At 47.7% G+C, this 17,190-nt stretch overlaps 1 protein-coding gene and 1 pseudogene across 1 annotated transcript in view; one reads left to right on the forward strand and one right to left on the reverse strand.

Annotated features, from left to right (window-relative positions):
* The window catches only part of DOPEY2 (dopey family member 2), a 96,158-nt gene that overhangs the window by 12,200 nt on the left and 66,768 nt on the right, over positions 1-17,190 (reverse strand). The window contains exons 21-30 of the mRNA XM_023533892.1: positions 16,423-16,545; positions 14,272-14,406; positions 10,962-11,017; positions 8,665-8,769; positions 8,502-8,568; positions 6,600-6,744; positions 2,097-2,182; positions 1,773-1,882; positions 1,506-1,652; positions 414-475 (exon numbers count right to left, since the gene is read on the reverse strand). Of these exons, the coding sequence (XP_023389660.1) occupies positions 414-475; positions 1,506-1,652; positions 1,773-1,882; positions 2,097-2,182; positions 6,600-6,744; positions 8,502-8,568; positions 8,665-8,769; positions 10,962-11,017; positions 14,272-14,406; positions 16,423-16,545 (1,036 nt within the window). The remainder of the gene's footprint in view (positions 1-413; positions 476-1,505; positions 1,653-1,772; positions 1,883-2,096; positions 2,183-6,599; positions 6,745-8,501; positions 8,569-8,664; positions 8,770-10,961; positions 11,018-14,271; positions 14,407-16,422; positions 16,546-17,190) is intronic.
* On the forward strand, positions 12,515-12,633 carry LOC111743472 (annotated as a pseudogene).

A 17,190-nucleotide genomic window follows, 5' to 3' on the forward strand; every position in this document is an offset into this window, starting at 1 on the left:
GCCTGTGTCCCTGGGGAAAAACCGTGATCTTGACCACGTAAGGGCATGGGGTTATTATCTGCATATTTACTGGTAAAAATACTTATTCCTTTAATGATACTGAACGACAGGGTATTAGAAGAGGATCTGAGGTACAGTAACGCACTCTTAAAATCATAGTAAACTTATCATGACCTTCAAAAGTACCTCCCCACTACGGAGCACTAGAGAAGGTGGGTAAGCATTCTCGTCACTATGTTGGAACCGGAAGGCCTCATTCGTTTAGTCCTGATACATCGCGCAAGTCACATTACAGTCTGCAGCTTAGGTGGCACCACAAGGATTTGAGCAGGGTTCTGAAACACGTGGCCAGAGCTAATGATGATGGCGCCGGTCCCTTAAAGTGTGACCCACGTGCTAGTACCAGAACTTACTCATTAAATCTTTAAACATTGTTTTCTCATGAGTCAGAAGATGGTCAATAATGGACTTCCAACTGGATAATAAAAAAAGCAAAATTAATTAAGTATGCAAAGGATGACAATGATTAAAAGTATCAAGGACACTCCCCTTTAGTATCTATTAAAAATGACTCTCTGAAAAGCAGTTAGTGGAACAAATAGTTTCTGTGTAAGGGAAAGCTAGGCAAAAGCTTTTCATTTATAACCGTAACACAGAGGATGAATAATAGATTGAGCAATATCAAGAATAATGAATAATTCCTAGCTTACTGTAAAAGAAACATCAATTGCCAGGGTACTCTGGCTTTTCCAAGGGTTGCCCTTAATTACATTTATACAGGATGATAACCATGCATTTGTGATGGTGGAAAGAAGTGGGGAGCAGTGAAGATGAAAACCACAACTTTCAGATGGGCTCCCCCAAAAGGGCAACAGAATTGTACAGGGGAAGCCCCGGAGCTCCGTGGTGGCAGGGCAGAGTTTCAGGCCACACGAGAATACTGACCAGTCTCCATCCTCTATCTCTGCCATAAATAAAGACATGTTCGGCCAGGCCAGGGGAAGGTCCTGTTGACCTGCACGAAAGGCACTGGAAGTTCACCTCGCAGCTTTGCAGCTGGATCTCAATGGATCTCGGCTGCTAGCGCAGTGCCTGGCTGGCTGCAAAGTCTCAGCAAAAAAAGTCGTGAGTGTAAGCTGAGACATGGGCTAAGGACGATGCAGTGTCCCCAGCGGGCTCTGTCATCTTAATGCTGGTCAAATACTCTGTGATGACGAGATAAAGCCGCACTAGACCAAGTTCCGCTGGAAGCCCGTACTGAGCTCATTAGGAATAACGTTAATCGAAATTCTTTTGATATAAAAAAGCACCTTCGTATTTTTACAAGACTGACGTTCTTTCCCAGGAAGACAGAGTTAACATGCAAGCCTATGACAGTGACGTCCTATGACTCGGGTTGACGCTAACTCTACTCCCATTTCAGGTTTGGGGATTAACCGAGTTAAGATGAAACCCTTTTTCCACTTGAAGGTCAGGGCGCGTTTTACCAGGACGGCGTATCTTACTGCGCACACGAAGCATCCATCTGAAAGAACGCAGGGTCCAAGAATAATTCCAGGACTTCCTTCTTCCACGCTCGTTTCGTGTAGGCATACCCGCTCAGGGAGCTCAGCAGCTGAGCGCCAGCCCGGAAGCTGGGCGCGTTGTAGGCGCTAAGCGGGGGTGGGAGGAGAACAGGGTCAAGGTCAGAGACTGCCCAAGGAAAACCACATGACGCACCTCCCGTGACCAACTTTCTTGCGTGTGGGTGCGTCCAACAGAGGCAACGTTACCTGTGATTGCGTAAGTACGGGAAAACGTAATAGAGCAAACGGGAGATCAGCGGCACGGCTTTCTCCTTCTCGTCACTTCGATACACCATGTCCAGGAGAGACGCCAGCACCTAAAAGAACGGGACCGAAAAAAACAGCAATCTTCTGAAGCAAGCGACAGTGAGAAATGTGGTCCTGAAGTTCCATATAACCCAACAAGCAAGCTCCAGGTGCGGCCCGCGGCCGGGATGTCCCTGGAGCGCGCCAGCACCCGAGAAGGCACACCCTCCCGCACACGCAGGACGGCCCCCACTTCCGTGGGACGACGAGCCAGGCGTGGCTCACCTCTGCCAGGAGAGACAGGGCTTGCACGCTGTACACGGAAGGGGCAGACGCGGACACCATCGTCGAGGCGGCGGCAGCGGCAGCATCTGCTAACGAGAGAGCCATCTGTGCTTTACTCCTGATGGATGTGTCACCATTTACTGCCCTCACCGACGTGCGTCACGAACTCCCACCTTTCATGCTGACGGTATATAAATATAACCTAGGTGGTGTTCTCTGTTAACGTGCGCAGTATCAGCAACTAAAGATCTGGAAGTTTTCATCAAATACATTAGCCCTGACTCTGCTTTCCTCTCATTTCTATTCTCGTCATAACTCTTGGAACCTCAGTGTCCCCTTGGGTGATCCATTGAACGTCCCGGCCTCTGAGCCCCCGACCCTTTCTCTTCCAATACGTTTACTCGGCTCCAGCTCAGCCATCCACTGTCACCACCACTCAGTTGGCCTCAGCAATTTCCAAAACCTCCATTTCCAGCATCCTGGTCTGACACAGCTCATCCTTCCTGCTCACAACTCCTGGAATCCCGCTCTGGCAATTTCCGGAATCCCTGTGCGGGCCCCCAATCCCTGGAGCCCACCACCTTCACTACCCATCGCTTCGCTACCTGCCCCCCACCACCTACTTCCCATGGTCTATCCGCGACCTTGCAAACACCCTGAACTCTTGCTTCTCTCTTCCTCTGAAGTTCTTACCTAGAGAAATCAACGCTGGCTAAACCCCGTGACCTGCCTACGTAGTTCTGTGTAGCTAAATGCCCTGGAGAAAAACCAAACCAGTGGGAAACTGATCCCGCTTTATTTCATGATCACGAATCCTGCAGACACCGGATGCTACCAGATAATCCCACCCCACATTCCTTAGCGGTGGAGGCTTGCTCACACTGCCCCTCCCTTCTCAACTAGTAACCTCTGCATATTTCATTGACAAAATCAGTGCAATCAAATGGGAACCCCCTCGGTCTGGACACTATGAGTCATTAACCTCTGTGTCCTCTGCCTTGTCTCCTATTGTAGGACAGGCATCCCCAGCTCCTAGCAAAGAACAGGGCTTCTACTCGTGATAGCAGTCCCGGCCCCACGGCCATCAAGGGCTTCGCTCTCTAATGATCCTCTCTCCCTCTGGTGTGAACGTCTGGTCTGCTGCAGTTTAATCACCACGCAGCCACGCTCTGACACACCACGGCTATTAAAAATAAGTCCAAAAACAGTCAAAGACATTCTTTGGTCCTTAGTTCCACTTAGTTACTGCCCTACTGACCCCTAAGCTTCAAAGAGTTATCTGCATGCACTGTCTCCTCTTCCTCTGCCACCCTCTCCTCCACCTACTCCAATCTAGTGATGATCCAAGCCGCCCACTCCCAATGGCTTCTGCGCTGTCAGATAAGGACAGTGGGTCTCTGTCCTTATGTGATTCTACTCCACTGTGTTCCTCCTCCCTCCTTCTTGAACCACTCTAGTCTCTTAGTTTGCAGGACTCTGTGTTCTCGGTTTTTCTTCTAGCCCAGTGAACATTTAATTGTTTTTTTCTGGCTCCTGTTCTTTTCCAGACAACTCAGATTTAATCATGCAAAACCAAGCTCAAATGCACTGTCCAAAATGTTCTTGCTTCGGCCTGCTCCACTTTAATAAATTGCTTAAGCCGAAAACCTAAGTCATCCCTGATTGCCCTTTTTTTGACCACCACATCCAAATCCATCAGCAAGTTCTGTTGACTCTGCATTTCAGTCAGTCCACTTTTCCCTACTGCCCCTGGCCTCCAAGCCAACATCCTCTCTTGCCTGAAGCACTGCGAAATCCTTTTAACTGGATTTCCAGTTTCTGTTCTCATTCAGTACAGCCCACATAGCTCATGGCAGCCAAGGTGATGTTTCCTACAGACGGAAGAAGACACTGTCACTGCTCTACACACTTTCATGGCCTCCTGCAGCAAATGGGGTGAAATCCACACTCGTAGCCATGCTCTGTATCGAACCTGCCAAATGCCGACCCCCGCGGCCCTCCCTGACATCTTCAACTGGTCACGAAGCTCTCGCCACATCGGTCTTCAGGTCTGAGCCCACTGCCACCTCAAGGACTTGCCATGTCGTCTGGGCAGTGCCTTCTCAGGTCTTTGCACACCTGCCCCTTATCTTTCTTTGGGACACGTCCTATAACAGCTAAAGTGGCCCCTGCCCCACTCCTGGTCACTATTTATAACATTATCTCATAGTACTAAAAGCCATCTGAAATTCTCTTGGTAATTTACTTTTTTTTGGCCCTTAAAACAACTTTTATTCAAAGCACTTTTAGATTTTCAGGTGTGAAAAGGAACCTTTGTTAATTTAGTTTTTCGTGGTCTTCTTCTCTGCCCCACGAGAGCAGAGGCCCTGCTCATTTCGGCGGCCGCTGTGGCGCTGGTACGCAGCGGTGTGCGGCACACACCAGACACATTTGCACGGAGGAAACTCTGCACCCGCTGCACGCATTAAAAACTAAGTGGAGGAAAATACACCACTTTGAAGCCTCATTCTATACCATGCTTTAAAGGCCAATCAATCATTTGTTCAAGACTGAAACAAAATAGTTGTGATCTAAACACTCAGGTTTTTGGTAGTCTGTAATTTACTAATTAAGTCTTACTAAGAAGCTCAAAAATCACCTCAAGCTTTAGAATGCTATGATTTCTTTTTAAAAATCATGTAATTACAGTATCATCTTGAGGTTAAATTTAACGATTGCACAAAAGGCCCAATAACACTCGACATAGCTGGCACAGCTGCATTGGTGGTGAAGCAGATCGATCTGTTTATTAGTACAGAGGACGGGTATAACTGAGGGTGAATTAGCCAAGTAGAGGTGAGAGCTCTTTTTCTAGAACCATTACTAAAACCATAACCGCAGCCTGTGAAAGCATAATTGCTAGTTTCTATTAGCCAGTGATAATATACAGTTATAGCATCCTCGCCCTAAAGTATAATTATTTCTCTTAGGCAAACCACAAAACCAGCTGTCAAACAAATATGGCAAACGAGTAATAGAGGTGGTACCATAGCTGATCCAGCACACACACACCACCCTTCCAGGTGGGGGCCCATTTCCTGTGCCTCCAGTGCACCCCCAGGTCAGCCATGCGGCCCAAGAGGAGCCAACCAGGATCTCTGCACGAGATGTGATTACCCTCATCTGAGCACCTGGAGTCTGCCATGCCTAAACCACATACTGATGCCTGGGCTTTTTACTTACGAAAGCCAAAAAGGTTCTGCAGTGCTTCTGTCAGTCTAGAGTGCATTTCTGCTACTCGCAACAGAAAAGAGCCCTAACTTCTCAACACTTCTTCCCCAGTGTGTTAAAAATCGCGAGTCCGGCTTTGTTTCTGCTGATGTAACTATTGCCAATGATAATGATAAAGGTAATAAAACATGACAGCAGTTTTTGAACATTTTAAACACTTGTGAAGGGGACTGTGCTATCGAGAACTTAAATGTATTTTTTTGCCCTGTGTTAAGAAAACTGAGACAAATTCGATTTCCTCATCCAGTGATGAACAATATTGGGACTGGGTGTGTCTTCCTGTCCTGGTGTTAAATGACATTGAGCAAACATAGTTACTCGCTCCAAGATATACTTAATCCTGAAAGAAAAATGGTAAACCAACTAGAATCGTCACGTATCACAATGAGCAGCGTGTGCCCATCGAGACCCATCCTGGACCACTGTCTCATGCTGTACCCACCCATCCAAAGGCATCGTAACACTAACTCTGCGAATCCCAACCAGTTCTCCGCTTTGAAAGACCTGCCACGAAAGGCTCAGCCAAGGCCCTACAACCCTACAAATATCCCCTCCAAACTCCCTTTGCTGAGACACTCCTGTGACTGCCAAGTGTCTCCCTCACCGCAGTAGTTCTCCGAGCCTAAGATCTGCCTGACTGACGGACCTTTGTGGTAGTCTTTAGGGCCCTGGCCATTGACAATCTTCATTTGCACTTAATTGAGACTCTTCAAGAGTATCTGGCTCATCGGGGTCCTCAGAGTAGATGGATGAATCTCCTTTGCAAGCCTCCCGGCCATCTTTTAGGAAGCTATCACCAGTAGAGAGGCGGGGGTGTGCCTGGTTTACACGACCTCTTATTATAAAAGCCCCTCATCCAGGGCAATGACACACAAGGATCGCTGGGAGGCGAGGGTGTGTCGGCCAGAGATGAAACACACAACGCAGACTGCCTGAGCCGCTTGTCGCTTTACTAAGGTTTGCTCCCACGGTTCCTCATACCTTTTCCTATTTTTCATCCCCTACAGATTTTTATTGCTGAGTCCACGCAAATTATCTTGGGAGTTACTCTCTTGGACCCTCATCTCCGCTCATGAGGGTTAACATGGTAGCCTGTTACTTGGGACATTCGTAGTGGAATCCTGTTTCTTATACGTATGACATACTGTAAGAAGTGAAAACAGTTTCCTTTTAAGGAAAAACTCGACCCACTAGCTGGCAGCAGGCACTATTTTCTGGCCCTTCTACACCTACCGTACAAATCTTCCTCAGCATCGGATTCTTCCAGAGAGATCTGAGGCTGGGCCTTCACTTCTAGGTTTCGGCTGAGCCAGCTGGTTTGTTCCAAGGAAGAGCCGGCAATGTTCCCCACGGCTTCTAGGATTTTTTGAGTGACCTCCTGAGAGGAATCAGGAGAAAGAGGAAAGGAAGTTAATTACAGAAAAGAATCTCATGTGCCTAAAACAGCGCCATGCAATAGAAATACAACGCAAGCCACATGGGTAATATTAAATTTTTTAGGAGCCACATTAAAAGGCAGTAGAAAGGGAAAAGCTGGTAATGTTGAACCCAATATATCTAAAATATTATCAAAGTGGAATCCATATAGAATTTATGAAGTTTTGTATTCTTTTGTACTGTCTTTGAAATTGACGTGTATTTTGCACTTAACACATTCGACTCAGATGAGCCACAGTTAACTGCTCAACAGCCACGTGTGACTAGTGACTACTACATTGACAAACGCAGGTAAAACACAGAAACAGAAGTCATCGCTGCACATGGCATCTAGCAGATTAGCTTTCCGGTTTAATCTTCAGGATCATGGGTTCTTGCTAGAAATGCACCTTTCAATAATATAACAAGGAACAAAATTAAATTGATTTGCTGGAGGTGAAGTGAAGAGTCATTCGCATCAGGATTACAATCAGTGAAGAGTCTGTTCGAGTAGCTGGGGCAGAGATGGGAACTCCGAGTAGGTTTCTCAAGCCAGTTTCACCACATGTCACCGGCTAAGAGGGGCTGTATGTCCCTGACATCTGGGAACTGGACAATCCTGACTTGCACTGTGAGCCCAACCGTGAGTGTGGGCGTGAAGCGAGAGCATGTCTGCCTGCCGAGCGGCAAGGAGGGCGGATGCAGCAGGAAAGATCCAGAAAAGGGGTTGAGGGGCTAGAGGAGCCCCCGTGTCATGCGCAGAGTCGACGGGAAAGTGTAGGGTACCTCGAAACAGAAGGAAGGAGTTAGTGTCGGGGAGGCTGAGGCATCATGGAACAGAAGTGGGGGCCACTCAGACCCCCTACCAAATGGAGCAGAGGTGAAGTGCACCAGTTGCACTGGCTGAGGAATGCCTGAGGCCAAGGCTATGGGGTGGGGGACACAGGATCGGCTCTGGGGAACAGGCCTCGTGGGGTTTGTCTAGGCAAGTGGTACCCAAACACTGGCTGTGGTGCCTGCCCCTTACGGTGCTTCCTTTTCTACAAGGTGAGGTCCAAAGAGTCCCCTGGATGCTCTAATTATGCTTCACGATGCCTTATACAGAACCCCCGTGGTTTGGAACTGGGAGCTGGACAGACTTTTCACAAGTGCCAGGGGGCCTAACAGGAGCAGGAGTGGCGTCGAAGCTGTAACACGTGCATCCCGCTTAAACCGGGACGTTATCTCCAAACCCTGCAACCAATGACTCTGCTGGCTGTGAAATAGCGATTTCTAACTCCACCGTTACTTCTATTTACATTCGGCATTCTACTCGAAGGAGATTTTCCTTCCCCTCTGGGTAAGTTTTACTTTTACTTTTCAGTATTTTTGAAATTTCCTATGAGTTTGTATGCATTGCTTTAATAAGGGGGTAAGGGTTTAAGGAAAGACATCCACATATAAAGTTATTATCGCAAGGGGCGGCTCCACAGCCACCTGCGCACGGTGGGAGGGAGCGCGCGGCTTGTCGACTTCAGCGGATGCTCGAGCTGAGCGCAAGAACCTTCCTCGGGAGACCATCGAGCCCTCTGCAGACGGTAACAGAGGACGTGAGGCCTGAGGACCAGCGCGAACTGAAGATCCGGCTCTTCCCAGCATTTACTATCCACAGCGACACCCTCTAAAGACGGACGCCACCCCAGGACAGTAACACTCTGCTCCAGTTTTGCTCATACAGACCTGCAGGTCCTTCTGATCCTTCTTGCTTTCCAGGTTGGGTGTTCTTGTTACAAAGTCATTCAGCATGCTGTTGAGAGACAACCCCGTTCAGACTAAGAATGCTGTCGACATAGAACACGTGCCAGCAGAAAATCACGATGATGTGAACGCTGCAACACGGTACCTGAGGAGCAGGAAGTATCCGGGCGGAGCTAGATTCAGCTGCACAGATTCCTTCAGCATGCCCAACAAGGAAGGGAAGTTCTCCTGCAAGGCCGCTGCTGGGAGCCTGCTTTCCAAAAACAGAGAGAGTTGGCATTGAGCAATATCGGTGACGTGGCTTTTGCGCTCTCTGTTGTATTTTCATGTGGAGGTTGCTGGTTCCATCTCTGCTCCTTGGTGGGGATCTGAACAGGCAAGATGGCTGTAAAAATAACCACTGGCATCTGAACACCCGTCGTATCTGTATGACAAAGGTCAGGGCTTTGTTTCATTTGAGATTTGCCCAAGAAAAGAGAAGGTTACAAATAGATCAAGAGAGGCATTTTCAAAGCATGCGCCGGTTCAGCGACTTAGATCTGATTGTCTAGTCAGGAGCTGTGAGATGCCATGGGTTCCAATTCCAGACTGAGTCACCGTCAACACGACGGGCAGGCTAGACCCTCATCCACGGAGAGATTCCTGGACGTCAAGTGCACCGGACACCTTAATAGTCACCCACCCAGACATAGCCCGTTTCCATTGTCCCTTCCTGAGATCTTTTCCCTCACTTGCCCAGTGGAGGCACAGAGCCCAGACGCCCCAGAAAGAGACTTTCGTGAGGGCGGGGCTCACTCCGTATCTCCGGAGCCCTGCTGCACAGTGGGCATTTCATGAATAAATAACTGAAAAGTACTGGGGTCTAGGATCAGGCCAAGACTGCTGGTACTTACGGTAAAAAATAAAAGATAAATAAAAAAGGGAAAAATACCCAACCATAAACAAGTCAAAAAACAAAACTTTTATTTATAAGCACATTTTAGAACCAGACAATTGGCAAACAGAGGGAAGATGGCTTATCTGAGACTGAGTGGCTTATTCTTTTTTTCGATTACAACATACACAAGCTAAACTTTGGTATTCTGGCAAGAACCTGGAGTTTGGAGACCTGAAATCCTGCCGCTGACAGGTCAGATGTTCCGTTTCCTCCTCCATAAAACTAAAAGCCTTAAACTAGAGGATCGTCTTTGATCACTTGGGCCTGTCTAGACCTAACATTCAGCTTCTCCGATATCATTGGTAACAAGGAGTCACCCACCCGAAGGTCACAAAGTGACAAGTCAGCGGTCACCCACCAGGAAGATGACCTTCAGCAGCTCTCAGGTGAAGTCTCATGGGGAGTGAAGAGGATTCAGGATTGCTGCCACAAAGCGAGGCCGCATGGCACAGTGGCTGCAGGTCAGCCATGGCTAGATGGCCCCAGGTTCAAGTCCTGGTCCCTGACTTACTCCTGAGTGATCTCGGCAGCGCCTGCTCTGCAAAAGGAGGATAAAAATCTAACCTGCAGCTGCTCTGAAAGCTTAGATGTCACTTAGGCCACTATAACAGAAGCTCACTCACGTTACCATACACATTAGCTGTCACGAGGAGATGTGACAGCTCATCCAACTCCAGGAGGAAATAAAAACAATGGTGTTTGTGGGTGAAGGGTCCCTGGCTGGTCTGAACTCAACCCCAGACCCGGGGCTCCTGGGACTACAACCCTTGATTTACCTTCCTGCGACCACAGGACATGGAGAGTGGAAATGATTGTGGACTGTGAACTGCTAACCCAGGAGCCTGTGCCTGCCTGTCAGATTCACTTCCTGTGAAACTCCTGACAGATACGTGAAGAGGCCAGGGCCTCCTCAGGTGGGGTGCACGCCCCCTTCACCCCCACTGCTGCAGCCGAGAACATTCCACACATGGGGGGGCCTGGGAGCTGCACCTGGAAAGTGCCACTGTCAGACCCGAATGAGACCCTGTCAAAGTTCCCTTCCATCCGTGGAAAAATGCCTGAGGAATCTGTTTTTAAACCCCCTGTGGCTGAGATGGCTGAATACGGAGATGAAGCTCGGTAAACCCAAGCGGAAGCCACCCAGCAGAACACCTGGGAAAGCAGAGAGGACAAGACCAAAAATAATCATTCCTCCTTTTCTAAAACAAGTCTTGAATACTTTCCAATTTTTTTTGGTATCAATTTAACACAAACCGTTTCTTTGAAAGTTTACCTCACTTAAAGCTTTGCTGATATAAAGTGTGCAATTTACAGCACACGGATTTTAAAATGACGTCTCTGGAGAAGGATAGTAAGATCATCAGGGCACTCCCATACCTCGGGAGGAAAGCAGGACATCATTAAGATATTTTCGTCAGTAGTCAAGACATATAATCAAAGTTAGCATTTAGAATCATCGCAATAACATCTATAATTGCGAAATGTTTTTGAGGGGGTCGTATTACCTTTGGATGAAAGCAAAGCAAAACTGTAACACGGGGATATCCACGAGGGGTGATTTCTGAAAATTAAAGCAAAACCAATTACTCCAAGTCAGTAGCAGATAAGGTTAAAAAAGAATTCAAATACAGAACGACACAGATTCTACATCCTAACAAAGCAAAGACTTTTAGCAGAAGCATCTTCAAATATAATAATAGACATGAAAGTGTCAACGGGAGAGTAACAAAGCAAATGTATCCTGTGAGGTCCCTAACCATTAGCGCCCCTCTTGGCAGGCTTTTAGAGTGGTTCCATTTATGTTTACCTACTTTCCATTTAGGCTTTTAACAAACATTCAGGGAAAATTTGCCACTATAACCGAACCTCCCAAAACAAAAGTTGGGGGCCAATGTTGACCCTTATGAATGCCTTCGACCAACTATAGACAAGAGACAATTAAAAATTCTAATTCTTAGCTCAAGGAATCCCCCAAACCCAGCCCAAGCAATGTCCCTAAATCTCAAACGGTCAGAATTACTTAGAAATTGGTTTCTTCCTTGCTTGTAAAAAGCCACTTGTACAAATTATAGAAGTTGAGCTAATGAACTGAACTAACCGCGAAACGTAATTTTACTATCTGTGCGGCCAAAAATCAGTCAGGCAGAAAAGATCTAAGTTTTTTTTTTTTTTTTTTTTTAGCCTGGGAGTAGAAGTTGAAGATTTTTGTAGAAATTCAAGTAATGTGAAGGAACAAAACTTGAAAGCACCTGCTCCGTCTGTGTATAAACACCGTCCAGAGCCTTCTCCTGAAGGCCATTCACTCACCCTGTGGTTCTGCTTCCTTAAGGCCGCTCGTGGGACCAATTGCCAGCATGGCAGCTCAGTCACCAACGCAAATCCATGCGGACTTGACGGCCCCTCCGTCCCTGCTCTGCTCTCCCAGGGTTAAGTGACTTTCGTTTTTCCGTATAAGAGTGGAAGGCAACAAGACTACCAGACACTCGAGGGAGATGCAGGACAGACGACCGGCAAACGCCGTGAGGTCGGCCGTGTGCATCCTACATCAGCTCCTTAAACACTTAGGTGGTTCCCTCATCTGGCCTCACAGCGTTAACATTTAGGCTGTGCTATCGCCTTTTCCCAACTAGAACACGGGCTGACAGAGGGCAGGAACAGCCTCACTAGTCAGGGGTCCCCACCACTGCTGCGCAGAGTTGACTTTCAACAAACATGGAATGACGGGGACCAGGGCTCTGAGCATCACTGACGGGTTAGAAGCCCATGTAGGGCCAGGCCTTCTGGCACGGACATTTCTGCACAGGGTGTCCCTGGGCCACAGGCAGGTGGCCCTTTCCGAGGAGAAGCCCCAGATGGAGAATTCTACACCACGGCAGGCAGAGAGCTATCAAAAGTGCCAAATTGTCTCGGTCAGTTTTCTCACTATGGGGTAAAAAAATGGCTGAAAACATTTGACTGCGAAGTTCGGCTTTTCTTCACCATTCTGAGTGTGATGACCTTAACACCTAAAAATCTAAAAACTGTATTCCTTTTGTTGGTTATAAAAATTATTGTGGTAGTCTATGGCCATGCCACCCTGAACGCGCCCGATCCCGTCTGATCTCAGAAGCTAAGCAGGGTCGGGCCTGGTTAGCACTTGGATAGGAGACCACCTAGGAAGACCGGGTGCTGCAGGCATTTAAAAAACAATTATCGTGGTAAATGTACATAAGATTTACCATCTTAACCATCTTCAAGCGCACAGTTCGGTGGCATTCAGCACGTTCACATGGCCGCAGTGCCAGCACCGCCATCCATCTCCAGGGCTTTTTCATCATCCCACACTGAAACTCTGCACCCATTACACACTAAGTCCCTCCCCCTCGCCCCCAGCCCCTGGCACCACCATTCTGCCTTCTGTTCTGTGGATCTGACCACTCTAGGCACCTCATGTAAGTGGGATCATATAACGCTTGTCCTTTTGAGACTGGCTTATTTCACCTAGCGTAATGTCTTCCAGGTTCATCCACGTTGTGTCAGAATCTCCTTTCTAAGGATGAGAAATATCTCACTGTCTTGATGTACCACATTTTGTTCATTCATCCGCTGATGGACACTTGGGTTGTTTCTACCTTTGGCTATTGTGAATAAAGCTATTATGAACACTGGTGTACAAATATCTGTTTCAGTAAAACAATATATGTATATATATGGTTTTTTTTTAACGTAATAATCACTTTGTCCATTCCATGAATTTTTATTGAGAGAATTATTCTTAAATTTTTCCTAAATGGATAATTTTAAATCACTTGATAGAAGACAATTATTTCAAGATTGAAATAAAACCTTGGCTTCTGCCAAATTAATTAATTGAGAATAAAACAGCTCCTACGCTTTCGCTGAAGAGGTCCGCTTTGGTCAAAACAGAAATCTCTAAGGGCATAAAGATGTTAAACCACAAAGTCTGTTCTGCTTCAAAACCGTCGTGCATAACTGAAAAGCGTCTCTATGCGCACCACAGACCTGCTGGACGCTATGCAGAAATGAACCCGGAAAACTGCGGAAGCTTCATGGTTCAGTCACGACAGCCTTCAACATTCCCCGCGGCCAGATCAAGTCTCCCCTTTCTCAGAATGTCTAGCCCGAGTTACGTCCTCTGACCTGCATTTTCTTCTATAAACATTTATGCAAACTTTTAATTTGCCCTTTGACGAAGATGCTCTCCCTGACGGAACTCCATCTAGTCAGGCCCCTCCGTGCTCTCGTCTTGACGAGGCCTTGACCTTGGCCTGGGCCTATAAGGACTGAAGCTTTTAGCACAAACCATTCTGTCCACCCTGCAACACTGAGAGACCTGAACAAACACCAGCATGGTTTCCAGCAGCTCAAGGCCGTGTCCCTAGGATGGTGACCCAGCCCTTAGAACACCGGCCTGAGAGACAGCTCGAGGCTGCCAAAACGACTGGCCATTTGTCTGGCTTTGCTCATCTTTGACTTCTTTTTGGCTGCAAGTTCCTTCATGAAAGTGCCACTTCCTCTTTCTAGAGAGTTTCGATTTGGCGCGCAGTAGGTACGTGATTAGAACCCGGTACTGGGCAGTGCGCTCTGCAGCAGGAACGTGAGGATGAAAGACGCTTCCTTCCCATCTCTCACCAGCACCGAAGCCTCTGGGGCACGTCTCAGGCCATCTCCCCAAAGCCCAGCAGAAATACCCCCGTTTCTGATCCCCCGAATCCCTAGTTGCTCTTGTGACCTGTCTCCCTCCCAAACGCAGTTGCTAAGACATGAGCTACAAGAATGACACGCCTTCATCTGGAGGTTCCCCGGGCTCCTGACCTCGTCCCCTCGGATCTGCGGTGGCCTCTTCACCACCTCCTTCACCAGGTGCAGCACCGTGTCTGCCTGCAGGGTGCTCAGCGCACAGATCAGGTCAACGAGGGTCAGCTGTGACGCACTTGCCGCCGGGACAATCTGCCAGGAACAAAGGAATTCCTTTAAAGCTTGCAGACAAAAGGGGTCAGATATGTGGTGTCAGAAAGAAATCTGACTGTGGGAGGTGAACACACAATGTAAATATAGATAGGCCTTAGCGCTAAAACGTACAGCTGAAACTTAAGGGATTTCATTAACCAGTGTCACCATAACTTTTTTTTTTAATTTTCAAAAAAAAAAAAAAAAAAAGCTTACAGACAGAAAACGACAATGAGAAGAATGCACAGAAAGTAATCTGTAATACTTGCCCCTGGAGAGATTTTATTTTAAAAAATAATTTAAAAATTTTTCAATTACAGGTGGCATACAGTATTAGTTTCAGCTGTACAACATGGTGATTAGACATTTATATATCTTACGAAGTGATCACCCCGATAAAGCTAGTACCCACCTGAAATCACACATAGTTACTGTGATAGACTGTATTCCTTATACTGTGCTTTACATGCCCGCGAACATTTTGTAGCTGCCAGTTTGTGCTTGTTCATCCCTTCCCCTTTTCCCCCGCCCCCACCCCCCTCCCATCTGGCAGCCATCAATTTGTTCCTGTATCTGTAACTTCATTTTTTGTTCATTTATTTTGTTCTTTAGATTCTACATATAGGTGAAATCATGTTACATTTGTCTTTTTCTGTCTTCACACACTCTACTCAGCACACCATTCTAGGTCCACCCGTGTTGTAGAAAAAGATTTGTTTGAATCTTTTACACAGATGCTGATACGAACACTGGGTAAAGGACTTCACTGGTGGAAACAGTGAGCTAAGCCTTTAATCATGACAACACAGTCAGTGTCTGATGCCGATCAGGACTGAGAGGTACAGTTGGTGACGGGCAGTACAACATGAGCATGTTCAGGCTTACAAACCATTTTAGAAACAGATATACTGAATTTGAAGGAAACAGGCTGGCATCAAGAGATGGCCCCCATGGTACGAGGACAGTAAGAAAAGCAGATAAATCAGGTTCACATTAGCTCGCCCTGACAGGAAGCCCCGGTGTGGGATGCAGATTTTGAGGACAGAAGTCCGCATAACATGGTCACGTGCACTTGAATTGTCAGGTGTATCGTCAGGGAAAGACCCCGCAGGTGCTGAGCAGAGTGGCCTATGCCGCCGACGGCTCACGCCTCCTCAGGAAACAGAAACCCCCACTGGGCACCGAGATTGTGTCCAGTGGGTGGGAGAGACCCTCTGAGGGCGGTACGAGGTAGGAGCCTGGATGGTCAAGAGGAGGAACGAAGGAAGCGGGAGCTGGTTTTGCAGAAATAGGTCAACCAAGTCCCTGGACAACAACATCGTGATGGACCAGTCAGTGGATAAGAAATGGATGGAACGCAAACAAGTTTGAGCACAGGAATGTGATGACTTAAACTTTCTTTACCCTCATGGACAAGTGCTATTTCTATAAATTAAAAAACCCTAACATAAACTATGAACTTTGGGTGATAATGATGTGTCATGGGGGGCGTTGGTGGTGGTGGGTGGGAGGCCGTGGGGCGCTGGTGGCGGGGGAGGCTGTGCACGAGAGTGCAATGGGAACTCTCTGTACCTTCCTCTCATTTTGTCGTGAACCTAAAAAAGTGAAGTCTTTAAAAAAGATGGTTTAAAAAAATTAAAGCCATAAGATGATATTACGACCTTCACAGGTAGGATAACGAACAATTCCTTAAGTTAGGAGGTAGGTTCGTGGTGTTTAATTCTCTGAACTGTACGTGTTACACACATTCTTGTATACACACTACAGGTGTTAGAGGTAAAAGGTTGAACAGAAGTACTACATACTCACTCCGGAGAGATCAGAAAAACAGAAGCCGGGGTGGGCTCTCCTCCCCGCCCACCCTCCGTACAAATCTAGCTGTCCTGAGACACAGCTATAGTATCTCCTGCCTTTACAGTGGTGAAACGGCTTCGGTAGTTTCCCACGTCAGCCTCCAAGGTCACCTGTGATTACACACAACATTTTAGCATGTCTGTAGAGGAAGTTTAGCGTTACCTTCAGCTTACTGTGACGCTGAACTTTCTTTCTGCTCCATACGGCTGCAACGGCGGCTATTAACTGAACTCCCAGATGGGCTGTCAAGGGGTTCAAGAACTCTAAAATTTTTTGTCGTATCGTCTAAAAAATGGGGAGAAAAAAAGAGTTATTGCAGAGCAGTGTCAGGGCTGCCGTGTACTTGGCACCTGATACCATCTACAAACGCTGGGAGCAGGGCCATGCGGTCAGCGTCCCCGGCACTGTGGGAAGAGCAGGGGTCGGGGTTCCTCCTGGGGGACCTGGATGTGCGGTGGAGACATGCACGGTGGGCAGACAGGCGCCGGCTGAGCCAATGGGAGGAGACTGGGAGCTGGGGCGCACCACACTTGAGCAGCCATGAGCAGGGCTGGGGCTTTGCAGATAAGGGGCGACCGGCAGTGGGCCGGCGCTAGCCCACCCCAAGGTCCTCAGCCTCTGCCTGTCTCGACCAGCCCAGGAAAGGCTTGTATTCACTAGAAAGATGCTGTCCAGTTTCCTGAAATAAGTACTAGTTAACTACTATTATTGTTTAATCGATTCAGAATAAACGCAGAACAGTGCCCCGGACCCCACTCGCTCCCTCCCTTTCACTGAGTGTGGATTTTTCTCAGTTTCTGGAACTGCCGTGTTCCCTCCCCTGCGAACCCCGTGGGTCGCCAAGCCTTTCCTGCCACTGCCCTGGTCAGGTGCTCTCAGGGGTCTCCGCAGCCACTCTGCCTCAGAAAGGCCACCCCGCCCAGCCCTGGG

The sequence above is a fragment of the Pteropus vampyrus genome, unplaced genomic scaffold, assembly GCF_000151845.1.
Source record: "Pteropus vampyrus isolate Shadow unplaced genomic scaffold, Pvam_2.0 Scaffold114, whole genome shotgun sequence".
NCBI classification, from domain to species: domain Eukaryota; kingdom Metazoa; phylum Chordata; class Mammalia; order Chiroptera; family Pteropodidae; genus Pteropus; species Pteropus vampyrus.